The sequence below is a fragment of the Saccopteryx bilineata genome, chromosome 4 (genome assembly GCF_036850765.1).
Source record: "Saccopteryx bilineata isolate mSacBil1 chromosome 4, mSacBil1_pri_phased_curated, whole genome shotgun sequence".
Classification (NCBI taxonomy): domain Eukaryota; kingdom Metazoa; phylum Chordata; class Mammalia; order Chiroptera; family Emballonuridae; genus Saccopteryx; species Saccopteryx bilineata.
In genome coordinates, this window is record NC_089493.1 from 31031617 (window position 1) to 31052229 (window position 20613).

Sequence of the window (20613 nt, forward strand, 5' to 3'; positions counted from 1 at the left end):
ACATAACATGAGTAACATCCTTTCTGCCTCCAAATACTTTCCAGTCATTATGGTAATGTTTAAACATGCCTTAAAAATAAGATACAACACAAAAACAAATATAAAGTGCACAAAAATACAACTCACCATTGTTATGAATATTGTAAGTTAAGGGTTATTTATTATAATGTTTATATAGAATGAGAGATAGTAGCCTCTCAACAACCATAACGCTAAATCAGTGGGAGCCCTGAGCTTGTTTCTGTGCAACAAGATGGTCCCATCTAGGGGTAATGGGAAACAATGACACCCGAAGTGTGTTGCTTATGTCCAGTCTATTTTGTAATTTTGTTTTGGTTGCGGTCACTGCAGAAAATCCAGCTTCACACAAATAGGATATCAGAAATAGCAACAGGGTTTTTAGTACTTTTGTGGCGATCTCAGGGTATTCTGCCATGACTTTAATCCAGAACACCAGCAGAGTTGTAGTCTTGAACATATTTTTAAGGCCTCCATCATTTGCAATCTCCAGTAGTTGATCCTCTTCTTGCATGGACACACTGGATTCACCTGGTTTGTTGACAAATGGATCACAGATCCATTCCTTTGCAATTTTTGGGTCTTTTGTGGTTGGGAAGTAGCGTTCAAACTCTTTTAAAAGCAAATACAGGTGATCATGCACCAGCTGGGACAATGAAGGCTTGGATTCAGTCTCTTCCAAAATTCCCACAAATGTTTGAAACATGTCAAATATACCCCTGTTCACACGTTGTCCCCACAAATCCAGTTTGGCTTTAAATGCAGCTACTTTATCTGCCAACTTGAAGACAGTTGTCATTTCCCCCTGAAGTGACCAATTGAGTTCATTGAGGAGGTTAAATATGTCACACAAGCGAGTTTTGCGACCCATTTCTCGTCACTGAAATGTGCTGTCAGCGGTGACTTTTTTTTCTGAGAGAAATCTCTGCAGCGGCTCTTGTAATTCAAACACTCTGGCCAGGGACCTCCTCGGGATAACCATCTTATTTCTGTGTATAAGAGAAGTTGTCTGTGCTCCACATTCATTTTCTCACAAAGCTGCTCGAACAAGTGTGAGTGAAGGGTGTGTGCTTTTGATATGGTTAATAACTTTAACGACATCATTCAATATGCTGTTAAGTTCTGGTGGTATATTTCAGCTAGCCAGAATTTCCCTGTGAATGACACAATGCGTAGACTTGCATTCAGGTGCAACCTCCTTAATCCGAGCAGTTAAACCAGATATCCTTCTGGTCATGGCAGCAGCTCCATCTGTGCATATGCTGACACAAAAAGACCATTTCAGTTTTCCTGATATATAGTCATCCAGTGATTTAAATAGTTCTGCAGCTGTGGTTTTGGTTGGCAATGAGAGTGCACATAACATATCCTCATGCACATCCTCTTGATAAAGATAATGCACGCAAACAAGTAGCATTGCCTTGTTGTCAATATCTGTAGATTCATCAACCTGGAGAGTGTACCACAGTGATTTATTAATCCTTTGCAACAATTGTGATTCAATGTCCTCTGCTATTTCCTCAATGCGCCGTGTGACAGTAGTAGCCGAAAGAGGCATCTGTGCTATCTTTTTAACCGCAGCCTCTCCTAGAAGTTCATGACAAATGTCTTTAGTGGCTGGAAGGATCAATTCTTCACCAATGGTGAGTGGCTTCTTAGCCTTAGCAATATGATTAGCCACCAAGTATGATGCTTTCAGTGCACTCACATTTATTGATGTAGTGGCCACCAGTAATTGTTTCTGTCCTTCTTGTTCATGCTTTTTTCTTTTGAAATACTCAGAAGGCTTGTCTTTTAAAGTAGGGTGCTTGGTCTCCAAGTGGCAAAGCAGTTTTGAAGGCTTCATTGCCTCATTACTTAGCTGGTCGCCACATATTATGCAGAGCAGCCTTCATGCGCAAGAATCACCAGTTGCGACAAATCTATACTTCAAGTAGGACTCCTGGTATTGTCTGTTAAATGAAGCCTTCTTTTTCTTCAAGGTCGTAGGTTCTTCTTCTGTCTCCTCACTGGCCCTTTTCCACTTCACAAAAAAAATTTCGATGGAATTTTGTTTTTCACTCATTTTGCTAGTTTATGGGTTTAATTTTAGTGCAATGTATCACATGACTGAGACAAGTGTCAGGAGTGAGTCTTAGATGTAACAGAGGGAATCTGGTCATTTTTAAAAAATAAAACATCATTAAGACTTAAATATAAATAAAACAGAATAATGTAAGTTATTTATTCTTTCTCTGTGGACCGGTACCAAATGGTCCACGGACTGGTACTGGTCCGCAGCCCAGGGGTTGGGGACCACTGTTCTAAATCGCTGATTTGATCCTCTGCTTCATCCAGCCTCCTTTTAATCGCTTCTAGTGTAGTCTTCATTTCTGATATTGTATTTGTCATTTCTGTCTGGTTATTTATTATTTCAATGTCCTTTTTGATGCTTGTTATCTCTTTATTTATGTGCTCACTATGTCCATCTATTGTTGTTCTAAGATCTTTCAGCACTCTAATAATCATTATTTTAAACTCTGCCTACTGTAGTTTACTTATATCCATCTCACTCAGTTCATTTTCTGGGGGTTTCTCTTGTTGAATCATTTGGATTGCCCTTCTGTCTTCCCATTTTGTCTGTTGCCCTGGACCTCCCTGGCTGGGGCCTGGCAAAGATCAGTGGGGGGTCACTGTCTATGACTGGTTCTTATCCACCTTTTGGGAGCTACAGGTTATCCAGATGTTGTGTGGTCTGTCTACCAGGTCAGTGCCACTGTTGCTTCCTAGGGTATTTGGGCTCAGGTGCTGCTGGTTCCAGCCCACCTCCATGACTGCTGCTGCCCTGGATGGACTCGTGTGTGCCCGCGTGCCCATTTGGACTGCTTCCGTGGCCACCCAGTCTCCGCTGTCCCCAAGAGCTGGTGTGCACAGCAGGCGCCCCTGCTCATGGGCTTGGGCATCTGCCCATGCCCTCACCCCCATGAGTGGGGCCCTACACACCCGCTCAAACCACTTCCAGGGCTGCCTCATCTCCAGAGGTCTGCGCGATGACTCAGACTTTGGTAGTCATCACGGAGGACCATACTCGCCCACTCAGATCTCCACTGAGGGCATGCCCCACTCCGGGCAAGTTTGCGCACTGGCCCGGATCCCAGCCGTGGCCACCACAACTTCCACCCTTGCTGGCAGGCTCATGCACACCTGCGTGTACCCCCTTCGCACATGCTCAGGCCTCTGCCCCAACTAAGGGCTTGCCTACTTAGCAAACAGGACTCTGTGTGAGCCCGGACTTCCCACAGCAGCAGCTGGCTCTGCGGGCCAGCTTGTGGGTCCTCGCTAAATTTCCGCAGCTGCACCTTTCCGCCTCCGACCTACTTGCCCTGGACGAGCACTCAGCAGTGCGGGGGGTGATGTAGCTTAGACCACTGCACTCCCTGTTTATGTCCCTAACCTGGTGCCTGGCTCTAAGTGCCTTCATTCTAGCTAGGGTAGGGGAGCCTCTGGTGGATGGGGCTCTTTCTTTCCTTTGCTGGTGATGCTATTCCCAGGAAAAGTGCTCACTTTAAATTTGGGGAGTGACAGAACCAGGGGTTAGGGTGTCCTTCTGGAGCTGCAGGAAAGTGGCTGTGAGCGAGGCTCTCTGTGCAGTTCCTTTACGATGGAGCCTGGGTTTGAGAGTTCTGCATCCTTCTCTCAGACCGTGTCTAGGCTTTTTTCTCAGCCAAATATAGTCTGTAAGCCCCTTCTGGGCTCCAGGGTTCTAGGTTGGAATTCCAGTTTGGGGGATAAGGACCTACAACTCGTTGGCCAGCCCTCTCCATCTTGAGAAACCCACCTGGCTGCCGCTCCACACAGCACAAGCCTAAAGTGGTTCCTGGTGACCCACCTCCAGAAAGTCTCCAGCTCCAATCAGTGCAAAAAGACATAGCTAAAAACAGGAAGGGAGGAAGAGAGGCAGTAACTCAGGTCTCCATGGAGATCTGAGATACACCTCCCCCTACTGAAGCCAAGAAAGCACCCCCAGAAAGAAGCTGGCAGAGTCTCAGAGGTTACACCTACCGCATTCCTGGATACACTTTCAAATAAGCCCCCTGCTGAGATCAGTAAACAAGATTACCACCAAGTTAGGAAAACTGAGAACAAAACAAAAAAATCAAGACTTCAAAGCGGCTCTTCTATGCAACGAGACCACAACTGGAAAACAGAGAAAAATGAGAAGGCAGAGAAGCATAAGTCATATGCTTCAACAAGATAAATGATCAGAAAAAGTCCTGGATGAATTGGAAATAATCAAATTACTGGATGTAGAGTATAAAATAATGATTGTTAGGATGCTTAAGGATCTCAAAGCTACAATGGATGGACTTAATGAACATCTCAATAAAGAAATTGTAAGCATCAAAAAGGACACAAAAATCATAAACAAGAACCACACATAAATGACAAACACGATATCAGAAATGAAGACTACACTAGAAGGAATTAAAAGCAATTTGGATGAAGCAGAAGATCAGATCAGCAAGTTAGAGGACAAGATGCGCAAAAGCAAAAAAGCAAAAAGAAAAGAGGATTAAAAAATCTGAGGAAACTCTAAGAGAGTTCTGTGACAACATGAAGAGAAACAATATCTGCTGTCGGGAGCCGATCAACAACTGCTGGCTGACAAGGTCACAGCAGGAGAAGACCCACAACTGCTGGCTGACAAGGTCACAGCAGAAGAAGATCAAAAACTGCTGATTGACAAAGTCACAGCAGAGAAGACCAATGGCTGTGGGGTGACAAAGTCACTGCAGTGAAGACCAATGGCTGCGGGGTGACAAAGTCACCACAAAGGAAAGGCACAATGATACTTCCCCCTTTGACTTTTTGAATTAATCTGGCCTTATATCCCCCCTTTTCTGGATGTGTGCTATTATTTGTGGCACAGGGATAATAGTACCGTGCTTTCCCTGTAGATTCGTAGTGATTTCTTTGGAAATGAGACAGAGCATGTGAGTTCCACAGAAAAGCCTGTAAGCCCCTTGAACTGGGCTCATAGACATAAGAGGCTGGCTATGATATCCCTCGTAAAGGGTTAAGTTTGTAGGAGAATTCCTTCTTAATCATGTTAGAAAGAATAGATTGTGACTTGTGAATGGGTAGGAGGCAGTGGCTGTGCACAGAGCACCTCTCGGCCTTCACTTAATTCAACATTTTTCCTCCCTAGCCTTTTCATGTGATAGAGTAGAGAAACATTCCTTTCTTCTTGCTTATTTGATCTGCAAATAGTGGTATATTCTGAGAAGAATAGAGTTAGAACTTAACTAGTGTTTAAATATAATAAATAAGTAATATTTGATTAGACAATAGTATCTTAGGTAAGGTATAGTAAAATGGCCCATTGTGTGGCCTAGGATGAGAGCGTAGTCAGCAAGAAAAGAATGTTTTACTAAGAGAATTGTCTTTTGACTAAAGGCAATTGCTAGGCTTTCTCAATGAGATGTTCTCATGAGATTTAAAAATGTAGAGAAATCCATGGAATGTCTTGTGTTGCTGCTGGGCTATCTTGCAAGTGCACTCTGCATATCTTTAGATGAAAGCTATTCTTAATGTTATGTTAATTTCTTTAGAGGCAAGCCTTTTAGAATCTTGTGAGAAAAAGTAGGACACTGCATAAACTCAAGGCCATTTACCTGAGCAAGCGGTGGTCCATTGTTAGTCGTCTGCTAAATCTCTCTCTGCCCCTTAACTCACAACAGCAGTAAAGTTAGTTAACTATTAGTACTAATACTCTAAAAGCTTTTACTGATGTTGTTATCGCTATCCAAGTTATTTTGTATTTTGAATGATTTGCTACCTGGTTTGTGACTCATAGATATAAATTAACTGTTATCTGGAAACATGCAAACATAGTGAAACAAAAGCAATAATTAACACCATGTGATTGTAACTCAGTGTGCGTGTATAAAAAGGAAGCTATACTAGCATTTGGCAGAGATGCCTGGCAGTAAATGCTAACCAGAGAATAAAGAGAAAGAAAAGAATTCGGCTCTCTCACTCCATTTTTGCCGACGCCGTCTCCTCCTGTGGGACCCCTGGATCCCCCCCCGGGGCTGGACCCCGGCAATCTGCATAATAGGGGTTCCTGAAGGAGAAGAGGAAGAACAAGGACTAGAAAAGCTCTTTGAAGAAATTTTAGCTGAAAATTTCCCTAAATTGAAACAGGAAAGCATCACACAAGTTTAAGAAGCAGAGAGAACCCTGTTAAAAAAGAACCCATAGAGACCCACACCAAGACATATAATAATCAAAACTCCAAAGAATATTAAAAGTTGTAAGAGAAAAACAGTCAATCACCTACAAAGGAACACCTATAAGGATGACATCCAACTTCTCAGCAGAAACACTTGAGGCCAGAAGGAATTGGCAAGAAATATTCAAAGTAATGCAGAACAAAAACCTATAACCAAGACTTCTTTATCCAGCAAGACTATCATTTAAAATTGAAGGAAAAATAAATCCCAGACAAAAAAAAACAAAAACCTCAAGATATTCATCACAACCAAACCAATGCTGCAAGAAATGTTAAGGGGCCTGCTGTAGACAGAACAAAAAAGGGGGGGAATATATATATAGTAAAAGAGGAATACAGATTTAAAGAAAAAAATGGCAATAAACAACTACATATCAATAATAACCTTAAATGTAAATGGATTAAATGCTCCAATCAAAAGACATAGGGTAGCTGAATGGATAAGAAAACAGGCCTATATGCTGTCAAGCATCAACCCAAGACGGGGTTGCTGGGTGGATCCCCGTTGGGGTACATACGGCAGTCTCCCTCACTATCTCCTCTCCTCTCACCTAAAAAAAAAAAAAATGAGAAAGCCCTCATTCATTGTTGGTGAAAATGTAAAGTAGTACAACCATTATGGAAGAAAGTATGGTGGTTCCTCAAAAAATTAAGAACTACCATATATCCCAGCAATCCCTCTAGTGGGTATATACCCCCAAAACTCAAAACATTGGTACGTAAAGACACATGCAGCCCCATGTTCATCGCAATATTGTTCACGGTGGCCAAGACATGGAAACAACCAAAAAGCCCTTCAACAGAAGATTGGATAAAGGAGATGTGGTACATATACATTATGGAATACTACTCAGCCATAAGAAATGATGACATCGGATCATTTACGACAATGTGGATGAAACTTGATAACATTATACTGAGTGAAATAAGCAAATCAGAAAAAAAACTAAGAACTGTATGATTCCATACATAGGTGGGACACAAAATTGAGACTCATGGACATAGATAAGAGTGCAGTAGATACCAAGGGGTGGGGAAGGTTGGAGAGGTAGGCAGTAGTGGGAGGGGAGGGGCATAAAGAAAACTAAATAAAAGGTGATAGAGGACAATTTAACTTTTGGGTCACATATGGTGACCAACTTTTTTAGAATGAAAAGGAGGACAAAACTTGAGGAAAACAATATTGTAAATAAAAGTAACATTTTATTCATTGCAACAATAATATAGTATAATATGATAAATGCATAATAAAAACATGTGTAATATTTTATATTGTAATTATGCTTACATGCCTATTAATTTTTAATAAAATAAACCACTAATTTTAATTTTTTTAAATTTCATCTTATTTAATCCTTTCAACCTCTTATATATGTATATATATGTACATATATATTGTGACAGTTAGAGGGATAAATAGGGACAGACAGACAGGAAAGGAGAGATGAGAAGCTTCAATTCTTCATTGCAGCACCTTAGTTGTTCATTGACTGCTTTCTCATATGTGCCATGATGGGGGTGGCTGGGTGGGGGCTACAGCAGACCAGTGACCCCTTGCTCAAGCCAGCCACCTTGGGCTCAAGCTGATGAGCCTTGCTCAAACCAGATAAACCCATGCTCAAGCCAGCCAGCGACCTCAGTGTTTCAAACCTGGGTCCCCTGAGTCCCAGTCCGATGTTCTATCCACTGTGCCACTGTCTGGTCAGGTGATTCTTTCAACCTTTTTTTTTTTTTTTAATTTTTTTTTTTTTAATTTTTCTGAAGCTGGAAACGGGGAGAGACAGTCAGACAGACTCCCGCATGCGCCCAACCAGGATCCACCCGGCACGCCCACCAGGGGCGAAGCTCTGCCCACCAGGGGTTGATGCTCTGCCCCTCTGGGGCTTCGCTAGTTGCGACCAGAGCCACTCTAGCGCCTGGGGTAGAGGCCAAGGAGCCATCCCCAGCGCCCGGGCCATCCCTGCTCCAATGGAGCCTTGGCTGCGGGAGGGGAAGAGAGAGACAGAGAGGAAGTGGGGGTGGAGAAGCAAATGGGCACTTCTCCTATGTGCCCTGGCCGGGAATTGAACCCTGGTCCCCCGCACGCCAGGCCGACGCTCTACAGGGCCGATTCTTTCAACCTTTTAAAGGTCTATCATTATGCCCTTTTCTCAGATGGGGGAAACACAGGAGATAACTTGTTACCTGCTCAAAACTAGATAACTGGAGGAAGGCAAACTTGAAACTGGAGATCAAGCTTTCTGACATTAACTCCTGTGTTCTTTTCCACTACTCTGGCATTATCTCGGATTAGCAAATAAAAGGCCTCCTGAGGAATCTGCCTTTTTCTTGTTTTGTTTGGTAAACACAGTAGTTGTTTTAATTAGTTAATCTGAATTCGAATGCCTTAATTGGAATTGCACTTTTTAGTCCTCGAGTCCCCATCAATTTCTGTGGTCTAACTCCAGGTTGTTTCCCACATTTCAATTATGAGTCTTTGACCCGGGAAGGTTCCTTCAAGCCCCGGGTTGAAATTCTATCTCCAGCGTCAGGAAGGCTGGCTGAAGCCACAGCTAGTTCATCCACTGGTGTTACTGTTAGGATTTTTCTTTTTTAAAGATCGAATTTTTCCAGGTACTAAAAGGAAGAGACCTATATCCCACTTCCCTTTTCTTAAAGGATTTTCCTTGAGAAATTTGTCATCCTGAATTCTTCCACTGTCCCTTTTGTATGTATGTAATGGAGGCGCCTTGCTCCAAGTTGTGAGTACCTGCTTGTCACAGAGAAAAGTTTTATTTTTTTACTTTGGACAATGGCAATTAACTAACACAGATGACAACCCAAAGGGTGACTCACCAAAGCATGTTTAGCAAATGCTGTTGTACGGTCCTCTTACATGAAAATACACATATCTGCGTGGCTACAGAAAAGAGTAAGGGTTCTTCTGTCTTTGCAATCGCATTAGCGGGCTGCCTGACACACCGCGCCAGTCTGGTTTTAAGCTTCCTGAATAAAAGAGTTTTCTATTTTTTTTATTTATTTTTTAATATTTGTGGAGATTTCCTGGCAGGAGATACTATTTTTAATTTTTTCTCGACAATACGAATTCACTTACACCTCTCATCTTTCCTATCCCTCCGTCCCGCAGCCGCGACAGTCACTCGTTCCTCGCTCGCCTCCCACTGGGCGATGAGGGTGCAAGAACCAATTTAGATTACACAGCGCGCCCGCAGGCGAACCACGATTCCCAGCATTCCCGGCGCCACCAGCGCTCTCGGCTTCCGCTTCCGGTCCAAGGGCTGCTGAAACCGAAAGTGTGTTTTGGGCGCCGCGGGGAGGTTGATTCACCTTCACCTGCGTGAGCCTTAGTTGGCCAGGTGGAAACCAGACAGGCAGTAAAACATGAACGGAAGAGTGGATTATTTAGTGACTGAGGAAGAGATTAATCTCACCAGAGGACCCTCAGGTATGTGCGGAGCAGGTCATCTCTGGGAGTAGGACACTTGAGGTGTACTTGCGGAGCAGACACCTCTTCTGCTGAGCGGGATCCTTTTGTCCTCGGAGCAGGCAGGCCTCAACCTAGAGGTTTCCTGCAATTGTTTTTGAGCACGTAGATGAATAAATATATTGGCATCTATTGTTAGCCAGACATGGATCTAGGGATCTATCAACTTTTTTTTTTTTTGTAGTTGAATTGCCACATGTATTATAGTCAGGACGGGTTTCTTTCTGCTAGTGGTACCAGAATACCCTGGGGAAACCTGCCTTTTAGTCAGCACCCCATGAACAACACACCCTTCCATTGCCTGGACTGTGCCTGTTACTATGAGACTGTTAATAAAACTGGGAGCATAAACGGTAGACCATAAATGCACAGCCGTTTTCTTGGTGCTAATAGCCCTCCTTCCCCCCTTTTATTTCTGGGAAATTCATTTAGTGTCGACTAGAATTTTAAAGCAGAAAGAGTTCTGCCTCAAAATTACTCCCGAGTGTTTGGGTTTTGCTTAACAACAACAACAACAAAAACAGTTAATTACTTGGTTTCATCTCTAGGTGTTTGGATTCAGTGTATTTTATTATTTGGGTTTTTTCCTTTTTTTATTTTTTGTATTTTTCCTAGGTGAGAAGCGGGAGGCAGACAGACTCCCGCGTGCGCCTGACCGGGACCCACCCGGCACGCCCACCAGGGGGCTACACTCTACCCATCTGGGGTGCTGTTCTGTTGCAACCAGAGCCATTCTAGCGCCTGAGGCAGAGGCCACAGAGCCATCCTCAGTGCCCAGGGCCAACTTTGTTCCAATGGAGCCTCGGCTGCGGGAGGGGAAGAGAGAGACAGAGATAGAGAAAAAGGAGAGGGGGAAGGGTGGAGAAGCACATGGGCGCTTCTCCTGTGTGCCCTGGCTGGGAATCGAACCTGGGACTTCCACACACCGGGCCGACGCTCTAACGCTGAGCCAATTTTTCTTTTTTTTTTTTTTTAAAGCAAGAGCATCATACTTCTGCAGTGCCAACAACTTTCTTTTTTTTTTTGACAGGGATAGTGATTCCCTGATTCTGATACCACCAAATCCTTCAGTAGCCCTACAGTCCTCTTCCCCCTGATGGCTCTTCACTCACTGGTTTGCTACCATTACTATATTCTGCCTGCCTTGAATTTTGTTGCATTTTCTTTACACCTGTCTAGTGTATCTATTCAGAGCTTTAGGTTTGGTATTATTAGATCCAAACCTGGTATCTACTTTTCCTACAAGTACTTTGATATTTATTCTCTGACCAGCGGTTGTCTATGTAAACCTTAGTTTCTCTTTCATAAAATGTGCGTGATAATAGAATACATTTTGTAGCATTATGAGAATGAAATTAAACTGTGTAAAACATTTAGTAAATTTTCTGACACGTGGTAAGCACTATATAAGTATTTGCTATTACTATTGTTATTGTTAATAGATGAACCTCCAGAATAATACAGTGAATCCCACTGGATACTGTTATTCCAAGAGTCTCCTGTAAATCATCAGGTACCATGAGCTCTATCTCTGAAATGTTTCTGTAAACCTTCCACTTCTTTCTATTCCCATCACCACAACCTAGAACAGTCCATCTTTTCTCACCTGGAATTTTGCAATAGCTTGACCACACATAGGTTATTCTCCATAAACTATTGCTTTCAGAATCTTCATATTTTGCCTACTTTCTTGTTATAAAATATTGGAAGTTGACTTTACTTATCAGAATATAATTCATTCCTAATCTGCATGGTTTAGTGTCATGTCCCATATGAACTCCTAAACTTTATCAAAGGCTCTTATGCCCAAGTCCCTTAGGTACACTTTTCTTATTTTACATAAATTTCTCCTCTTATCTTTAATGTTTTTTGACTTTTGAAGTTCACGTGGAAAATTATTATTAAACCAAAATCAGTTTTTCTGATTTTCATCCATTGGTACTTGTTCTTCTCCTAAGGCCCATTAAAACAGTGGTCATTCATTTCCTGATTGCCCTGCAAATATTTAAAGGCATCTAGTTGTTCTGCTCCTGTTTTGTGTCTTCCTTCCGTAGCCTAAATATTCCTAGTTATCACATTCGCTCTCTTGTGACATGGTTTGAGATTTGATTCTCGTCTCTTAGGAATTGAACGTACTTTGACACAGTCCTTTGGCCGTGGCATCCAACAGTATTTCCAGGATCTCCTGACTAGAGCAGAGCAGAAGTCTCATATTATTTTGCATGTTGCAGTCACTGAATATTTTTGGAGCTCCATATAGTATCACTTCATCCTTTTTTGGTATTTGCCTAGCAGTGTTGCTTAATGTTTAGCTCACCATTCACTGAAATTTCGTGTTGCTCTTACAGACTTAAAGTTCCTAATGTTAGCATTTTTTTCTGACTTTTTGGAATTAGGACAAACTTAAAGGAACTGATTATATCTAGGTAATACACCAAAGTGGTTTAATTTCAGTATTATATGTGCATGTATTCAAAATAAATGGATTTATTCACCAGGAGACTTGAATTTTCCTAAGCATGTTCATACTTTATTCATATAAGTTGATAAACATAAGAGAGTAGAGCCACAAATTTTGGATTGAACTTAACTTCAAACACTCATTTGAAGTTTTGGTGGTTCAGTTAACAAGAAAAGATAGCAAGTTTCTGTTTATCACCTCCCAGAGCTAGTTACCTAGTATGTGGTACTCCTAAGAAATCTCACAGTCTTCACTCAGCTTTTCTTCACTGTGTCATCATGAAGATAGACAGAACAGGAACAGTTATCACCACTAGGAACTTCTAGTGATTTTGGTAGTCCCATAGAGATCTTTGTTTCTTCTCTCTTTTTGACAGAGACAGAGAGAGAGTCAGAGAGAGGGACAGATAGGGACAGACAGACAGGGAGAGAGATGAGAAGCGTCAATTCTTCCTTGCGGCACCTTAGTTGTTTATTGATTACTTTCTCATGTGCCTTGAGGGGGGCGGCTACAGCAGAGCAAGTGACCCCTTGCTCAAGCCAGTGACCCTGGGCTTAAGCCAATGAACTTGGGCTTCAAACCAGCGACCTTTGGGCTCAAGCTAGCGACCCTGTACTCAAGCCGGTGACCTCAGGGTTTTGAACCTGGGTGATCTGCGTTCCAGTCCTACTCTCTATCCACTGCACCACCACAGACCAGGCTCAAATTGGGCATTCTTAATGTTGGAAATACTCACTCTTTAGAATAATGACAATAATCTAATATAGCTTTTTTTCACTACAACAGTTAGAGATTGGCCGTAAAGATAACTCTACTATACATTAGGTATTAGGATTAAGACTCCTTGTATTACTGGAACAAATTGGGATTCGTGTTACCAGTCACCCTTTTAACCAGTTTATGAGCGACAAGGACTGAGTTGTTATAAGAGTGTCTTTTGGCCCTTGTTGGCTGGTTCAGTGCATTGGGCATAGGCCCAGCGTATGGACATCCTCAATTTGATTCCTGGTCAGGGCACACAAGGAAAGGGACCATCTGCTTTTCTCTCCCTTCCTCTCCCCCTTCACCTCCCCCCTCTCCTCTCCCTCTCCCCTCCCTCTCTTCTCCCTCTCCTCTCACTCTCCTCTCCTTCTCCCTCTCCCCTCCATCTCCCTTTCCCCTCCATCTCCCTCTCCCTCTCCTCTCACTCTCCTCTCTCTGCTCCCTCTCCCCTCTTTCTCCCTCTCCCCTCCCTCTCCCCTCCCCTCCATTTCCCTCTCCCCTTCCTCTCCCTCTCCCTCTCCCTCTCCCCTCCCTCTCCCTCTCCCTCTCCCTCTCCTCTCACTCTCCTCTCTCTGCTCCTTCTCCCCTCTTTCTCTCTTCCTTCCCTCTTCCCTCCCTCTCACTCTCCTCTCCTTCTCCTTCTCCCCTCCATCTCCCTCTCACTCTCCTCTCACTCTCCTCTCACTCTCCTCTCTCTGCTCCCTCTCCCCTCTTTCTCCCTCTCCCCTCCCCTCCATCTCCCCTCCCCTCCATCTCCCTCTCCCTCTCCCTCTCACTCTCCCTCTCCCTCTCCCTCTCCCTCTCACTCTCACTCTCCTCTCACTCTCCTCTCTCTGCTCCCTCTCCCCTCTTTCTCCCTCTCCCCTCCCCTCCATCTCCCTCTCCCTCTCACTCTCCCTCTCCCTCTCCCTCTCACTCTCCCTCTCCTCTCACTCTCCTCTCCCCTCTTTCTCTCTTCCTTCCCTCTTCCCTCCCTCTCACTCTCCTCTCCTTCTCCCTCTCCCCTCTTTCTCCCCTCCCCTCCATCTTCCTCTCCCCTCCCTCTCCCTCTCCCTCTCCCTCTCACTCTCACTCTCCTCTCACTCTCCTCTCTCTGCTCCCTCTCCCCTCTTTCTCTCTTCCTTCCCTCTCCCCTCCATTTCTCTCTCCCCTCCATCTCCCTCTCCCTCTCCACTCCTTCTTTCTCTCCCACTCCCTCCCCCTTCCTCTCCCTCTCTATTTTCTCTCCCTCTCCCCTTTCTTCTCCTCCTTTTTTCTCTCATCCTCCCCTTCTCTTCCTCTTTCTCCCCCTCCCTTTTTCTCCCTCTCCCTCTTCCCTCCTCCCCTCCCCCTTCTCTTTCTTTTTTCCTCCTGCAGCCAGTGGCACGATTGGTTCAATCATCACTCACAGTGCTGAGGATAGCTTGGTTGCTCTGAGCATGTCAGCTTCAGGTGCTAAAAGTAGCTCGGTTGATTGGAGCATTGGTCTCAGGTGGGGTTGCTGGCTGGATCCCAGTAGAGGCACATGCAGAAGTCTGTCTCTTTATCTTCCCTCCTCTCACTTAAAAAAAAAAAGGTGCATCTTTAATTCAAATTGCCAGCAACTTGACAAGACTGGGGACTCAGGTCTGAAAAACTGCCTTAACAGTCTCGGCTTACTGGCCAGTTTTTTATATATATAATTCATTATAGAGCACATAGTTAGTCATGTGGTAGTTAGTGTGTGAGAGGTGGGAGTCCAGCTTGCAAGGATGCCTCCATGGAATGTTCTGACACTAGCACCAATTTATCTGGCATCGTTGATGTTGCCCCAGAGAGGCTGGGGTCTGGCAGCACCTCTGGGAACCATCTGCAAGACAAAGTCCCTGCTTCTACAGGAAGGCCTCCCTGTATTCTTTAGGAAACAAAGTAAAAATTAAGATTTGTGAACTAAGCTTCTAGTTATCTGTACTGCCTTAACTCCTTACAGAAACTTCTGTGACTGAGCTCTTACAAGCAGTTATTGTGATTTAGCCCTATATACTTGTTTATAACTGAGGCCTCAGAGGGTTTCAGCAAGTTGCTCCTGATACATTTTTAAAGAAGGAAGAAAAATCTTTCCTTTTTATTCTCTTTGAAGGAGTTGCAGAGGATAAACGGCTTGGTATAAGGTTTTAATAATAATTAAGCAAGTATTCTCTTCCTGGCACTGTGGTAAATTATATATGTATCAACTCATTTAATTTTCACAGCATCCCTGAGTGGTAAATGGTTAATCCACATTATTAGATGAGGAAATTGTTTCTCAGAGAGGTAAGTTTTGCCCAAGTTCTCAAGCCAGTGAGCTTCAAGATCCAGGAATTGAACCCAGGTGTGTTGATACTATTTCATGTGCTGCTTCCCAGTATAGTAGCTATGTCTCAGGAGCTGACTGCCAGCCTTTCTCCTGACCTTTATTTTGTTATTTCATGCCTTATTCCCAGAAGGATTTGAGGCATCCTAAATGACTGACCCAGTCCACAGTGGAAAGTTTTTATAGGTTGCTGTTGATAGAGCTGAGGACATGTCAAGGTGAGAACCTAAAAACAAGAAACCTCATTAAGTCCAAGCATTTAAGCCTCTACAGACCTGTCATGTGCTTTGTCATGTGTTTAACCCTGAGACTGTTGCTAACAGTTTTCTGATCTATTCCTTCATGTACCAAATAGATAGGAGACTGAAATGCTATATCCTTGCTGTATTTTCTCTTGATTGTGTGAAGTCTAGCCCTCATAGAAACTACATTTTCCTGGAGACATGACATTCTCGTGTAAAAAGTTAAATGTCAGTGCAGAGGTATACAGATGGTGATGGATTAAGACCGCATGTATGTAAAGGGTGGGCAAAGGAAGTATGTAGGGGAGTGTGTCCATCTGACTCTGATGGAAAAGTTCAAAGAATGGAGCACCGATAAGGGCCAGACTGATCAATTACAAGAAGGTAGAATTATGTTGGTTTTATGGATGGGCGTTAGGCTAGTGAGGAACAGGGAAGCATATGGCCTAAGCAGTAATAGAGAAAAGAAAATACATTAAGCATATTCTGAACTCAGTGAGTAAACCAGCCTGGCTAGAAGGAGAGTTAAGGATCACAAAGTTGCTAAGATAGGTAAAAACTGGATTATGAGAAGTTCTCAGTGCTACTATGGAAACTTAACATTTTTTTAAGGTTTCATATTGATTCCTTCCCCTTCCTATTTATTGGTTAAGACTCCATTCAAGAGTCACTGCCTCTAGGAAGCCTTCCTGACCCAGGCTGAATATTCCTCTTTCTGTGAATACCATACACCTCTTATTGAGAACCTATCATGTATTGCTCCACTAAGCACTTTGTCTCATCTGCTCCCAACAAGGAACAGATGAAATAGTTATTCCATTTTACAAATGAGAAAACCTTGACTCTCACCTCGCATAAATCTTTGAGTGGCAGAGTTAAGAATGGATCCAGGTCTGTGTGACTTAAAAATCGAGTCTCACCTGACCAGGTGGTGGTGGCACAGTGGATAGAGTGTCGGACTGGGACGCAGAGGACCCAGGTTTGAAACCCCAAGGTTGCCTGGCTTGAGCGCAGGGTTGCTAGCTTGAGCGGGGGATCATAGACATGACCCCATGCTCACTGGCTTGAAGCCCAAGGTCTCTGGCTTGAGCCCAAGATTGCTGGCTTGAGCAAGAGGTCACTCACTCTACTATAACCCCCCAGTCAAGGCACGTATGAGAAAGTGATTAATGAACAACTAAGGAGCCACAACAAAGAATTGATGCTTCTCATCTTCCCTTCCTGCCTGTCTGTCCTTACCTGTCCCTCTCCCTATCTGTCTCTTTCTTGCTAAAAAAAACATTTTTTTAAATTGAGTCTCTGAATCATCATAGAAAGTTTTACCCTGGCATGTTGGCTCAGCGGTAGAGCATTGGCCTGGCATGTAGAAGTTTCAGGTTCAATTGCTGGTCAGGGCACACAGGAGAAGCAACTATCTGCTTCTCCACCTCTCCCCACTCTATCTCTATCATCCCCTCCCACAGCCATGGCTCTAATGGTTCGAGCAAAGTTGGCCCTGAGCACTGAGGATGGCTACATGGCCTTGAGCCTCAGGCACTGAAATAGCTTGGCTGCTGAGCAATGAAGCAGTAGCCCCAGATGGGCAGAGCATCCCCCAGTTGGGGGGCTTCCTGGGTGGATCCTGGTCAGGGAGTATGTGGGAGTCTGTCTCTGCTTCCCCACCTCACACTTAATTTAAAAAAAAAAAGTTTTATTTTTATGCTTTTTTGTTACCACAGGACTCTGTGCATGTCCCTATCTTACTGTTTATATTTGTTACTTACTTATGTCTCCTCCTCTCTCTACTTTACTCTGAGCTCTTCTGATTCAAAGGATGTATATTTCGGTTTTGGGTTGGTTGTTTTATTTTGGTATTTTTCTGAAGTGAGAAGCAGGAAGGCAGAGAGACAGACTCCCGCATGCACCTGGCCAGGATCCACCCAGCAAGCCCACTAGGGGGCGATGCTCTGTTCATCTGGGGCAGTGCTTTGTTGCAACCGGAGCTATTCTAGCGCCTGAGACAGAGGCCATGGAGCCATCCTTAGCGCCCAGGTCAACTTTCTGCAGTGGAATCTTGGCTGCGGGAGGGGAAGAGAGAGATAGAGAGAAAGAAGAGGAGGAAGGGTGGAGAAGCAGATGGGCACCTCTCCTGTGTGCCCTGGCCGGGAATCGAACCCACACACCGGGCCAGTGCTCTACCACTGAGCCAACTGGCCAAGGCTGAAAGGATGTATATTTCATCCCTTGTTTCCTAACTTCATGCCTGGTACATGACACTAAGTGGTCAGCAAATGTATAAGAAATGACTGGCGCCCTGGCCGGTTGGCTCAGTGGTAGAGCATCGGCCTGGCGTGCAGAAGTCCCGGGTTCGATTCCCGGCCAGGGCACACAGGAGAAGCGCCCATCTGCTTCTCCACCCCCTCTCCTGCCTCTCTCTCTCTCTCTTCCCCTCCCGCAGCCGAGGCTCCATTGGTGCAAAGATGGCCCGGGCGCTGGGGATGGCTCCTTGGCCTTTGCCCCAGGTGCTAGAGTGGCTCGGGTCGCAACAGAGCGAAGCCCCGGAGGGGCAGAGCATCGCCCCCTGGTGGGCAGAGCGTTGCCCCTGGTGGGCGTGCCGGGTGGATCCCGGTCGGGCGCGTGTGGGAGTCTGTCTGACTGTCTCTCCTCGTTTCCAGCTTCAGAAAAATACAAAAAAAAAAAAAAAAAAAATGACTGGGCACATTGGTAAGGAGATTGAACCAGTCATAAACAGGGTTCTCCAGTAAATACAATTTAAACTGAAAGAAGGAGTTTGGATATAATGTGTTAGAATGGATAGGAAACTAAGATACCAGTAACCGGGAGATAGAACAGATGGGAAACCACATAGAACAGTATATGGTACAAGTCTCTAAAGAGGGCTTCAAGGGTCCACCTTAAGATGTTTTTTCAAGATAATCTTTAAGAATGATTAAAAAGTGTTAAATATCTAGGAATTACTTTGAAGAAGTAGAAAGGTAAACTGATAGATGCTCAACTTTAGAAACATTTCTAAAGTCATGTGACTAATCAGCAAAGTAGCTCGTTACTATATATTAATATGAGGAAAATCATACTTACCGTACATTATGAGTCATGTTTACTACATTATGGTTAGAAATCATGGATACTAGAATAAAAATGGTTTTAATGATTCCTGTTTTTAAGAACATTGCAGTTCAGTAGGAGGATATTTATGATAGGCATCCGTTTAAGCACCTTCAAGAAGTAGCTGATGAAAGGCTATGGATCTTCATCAGATCTGCTGTGTTCCTTGACGAGTCAGAGTCAGCCATTTCAGGCAAAAGACAAGAAAATATTAAATGCCTTTATGAATTTAGAAACAAATTCGATAATGTCATTCTCCCCTTGTACAAAAGTGAAGTATATTCATGCAATAAGTATACATTGTCCAGTTTGCCATATGTTGGGCGAGAAGAGATAAAGTAAGAGAAAGTGAAAAGAGGGCGGTGGACCCCTGGCCAGATAGTTTGGTTGGTTGGAGCATCTTCCTGATAATGCTAATGTTATGGGTTCAGTCTCTGGCCAGGGCACATACAGGAATAGATCAGTGTTTTTGTCTTTCCCTTCCTCTCTCTCTAAAATCAAGAAATAAAAATTTTAAAAAGAATTTAAAGAAAGAAAAGAGGACAATAGAGAGGGTTCAGATTGTAATAGGCAAAAATAAAGAGATTGAAACGTTTCAAAAGCGAGGGAGCAAATGTAGACGTATTATAGTAGAGGCCAGGCCTTTCCTTTGTGCTTGAACAAGGGCTTCTGGAATGAGAGTAAGAATGCCTACCAGATATTTGAAAGAGAAGTCTGGGAGAAGAAGGAGCTCTGATGTACATCCTGGCAGGTACTGCCTGAAACAGCTTTGATAGATCATTCTTTGTTAGCCCCATCAGTTGCACTGGATTGGGAAGGGATTGGCCATGGCTATAATACATTTTTTACTGTTGCACCATCTTTCTGTTTCTTTAAGGTGAAAGATTTTTCCTCTCTCTCTCTCTCTCTCTCTCTCTCTCTCTCTCTCTCTCTCAGAGAGTGGAAAGCAGGGAGAGAGAGGCAGAAACATGGAGCTGCTCCTGCATGTGCCCTGACCAGGGAATCGAACCAGCAACCGCTGAGCTCCTGGGGGATACTTAACCAGCTGAGCTATCTGGCCAGGGCTTAATCCTTTATTTTTAGAGAGACTGAGAGAGGGAGGGAAAGGGGGAAGGGGGAAGGGAAGCATTCATTTGTTGGTCCACTCAGTCATGCATTCATTGGTTGCTTCCTATGTGTGCACTGACCCGGGTTTGAACCCACAACATTGTTTTGGGGCAATGCTCTCAGGCAATTGAGCCAACTGGCCAGGGTCAGAGTTTTCCACTTTCTATTTGTCAATGCACATTTGTTACTGTCTTTTGGGAAAGGTACCAAAATGACAAGGGACATCTTTCATCTTTGGGTCTCCAGGGAATAATATACAATACTTTTTAGGTCAACAAATGCCTACTCATTTCATCTCTGGATTCATTCATTTGAATTTACTCAAATCATTCTTTTAGTCTACACATCTTTATTAAGCAAGGACAACAAGGTAAGTTTCTATGCTAGGCACTATGGATACAAAGTAGAACTGGATTTTAATATAATTGCAGTGAGCAGCAGAGCATAGTAATTAAGAGACAGAAGGCCTGAATTATTAGCTCTGTGACCTTGGGCAAGTTACATCACTTCTCTATGTGTTAATTTTTTTTTAAGCTAAAAGATGAGAGTATTAATAGAACCCACTCACAGGGTTGGAAAAATTAAATGGTTTTTGTTTTGTCTTATAAATACTTTTATAGTGTTGACTCTGTACTAGGCAGTGTTTTAAGCATTTTACCAAAAGGTAATTCACTTAATTTATGGGGCTTAAATAGTGCCTATCATTACTGCTGTTGTGTAGGATAGATCTTAGTGGGGCAAGAGTTGGGTCATTTAGGAAAGGTACAGTAACCTGTATCATAAGAGTTTTAAGGACATTGGGCTTCCTCTTCTTTACCTTTTTTTGACTATTAAAAAGGCTGCTCATTG

General features: G+C 43.6%; 1 protein-coding gene across 1 annotated transcript in view; it reads left to right on the forward strand.

Moving 5' to 3' along the window:
- Window positions 1-9574: 9574 nt before the first annotated feature.
- The window catches only part of SYNJ2BP (synaptojanin 2 binding protein), a 47185-nt gene continuing 36146 nt past the window's right edge, over window positions 9575-20613 (forward strand). Inside the window, exon 1 of the mRNA XM_066277640.1 lies at window positions 9575-9737. Within this exon, the coding sequence (XP_066133737.1) occupies window positions 9674-9737 (64 nt within the window). The 5' untranslated portion in view covers window positions 9575-9673. The remainder of the gene's footprint in view (window positions 9738-20613) is intronic.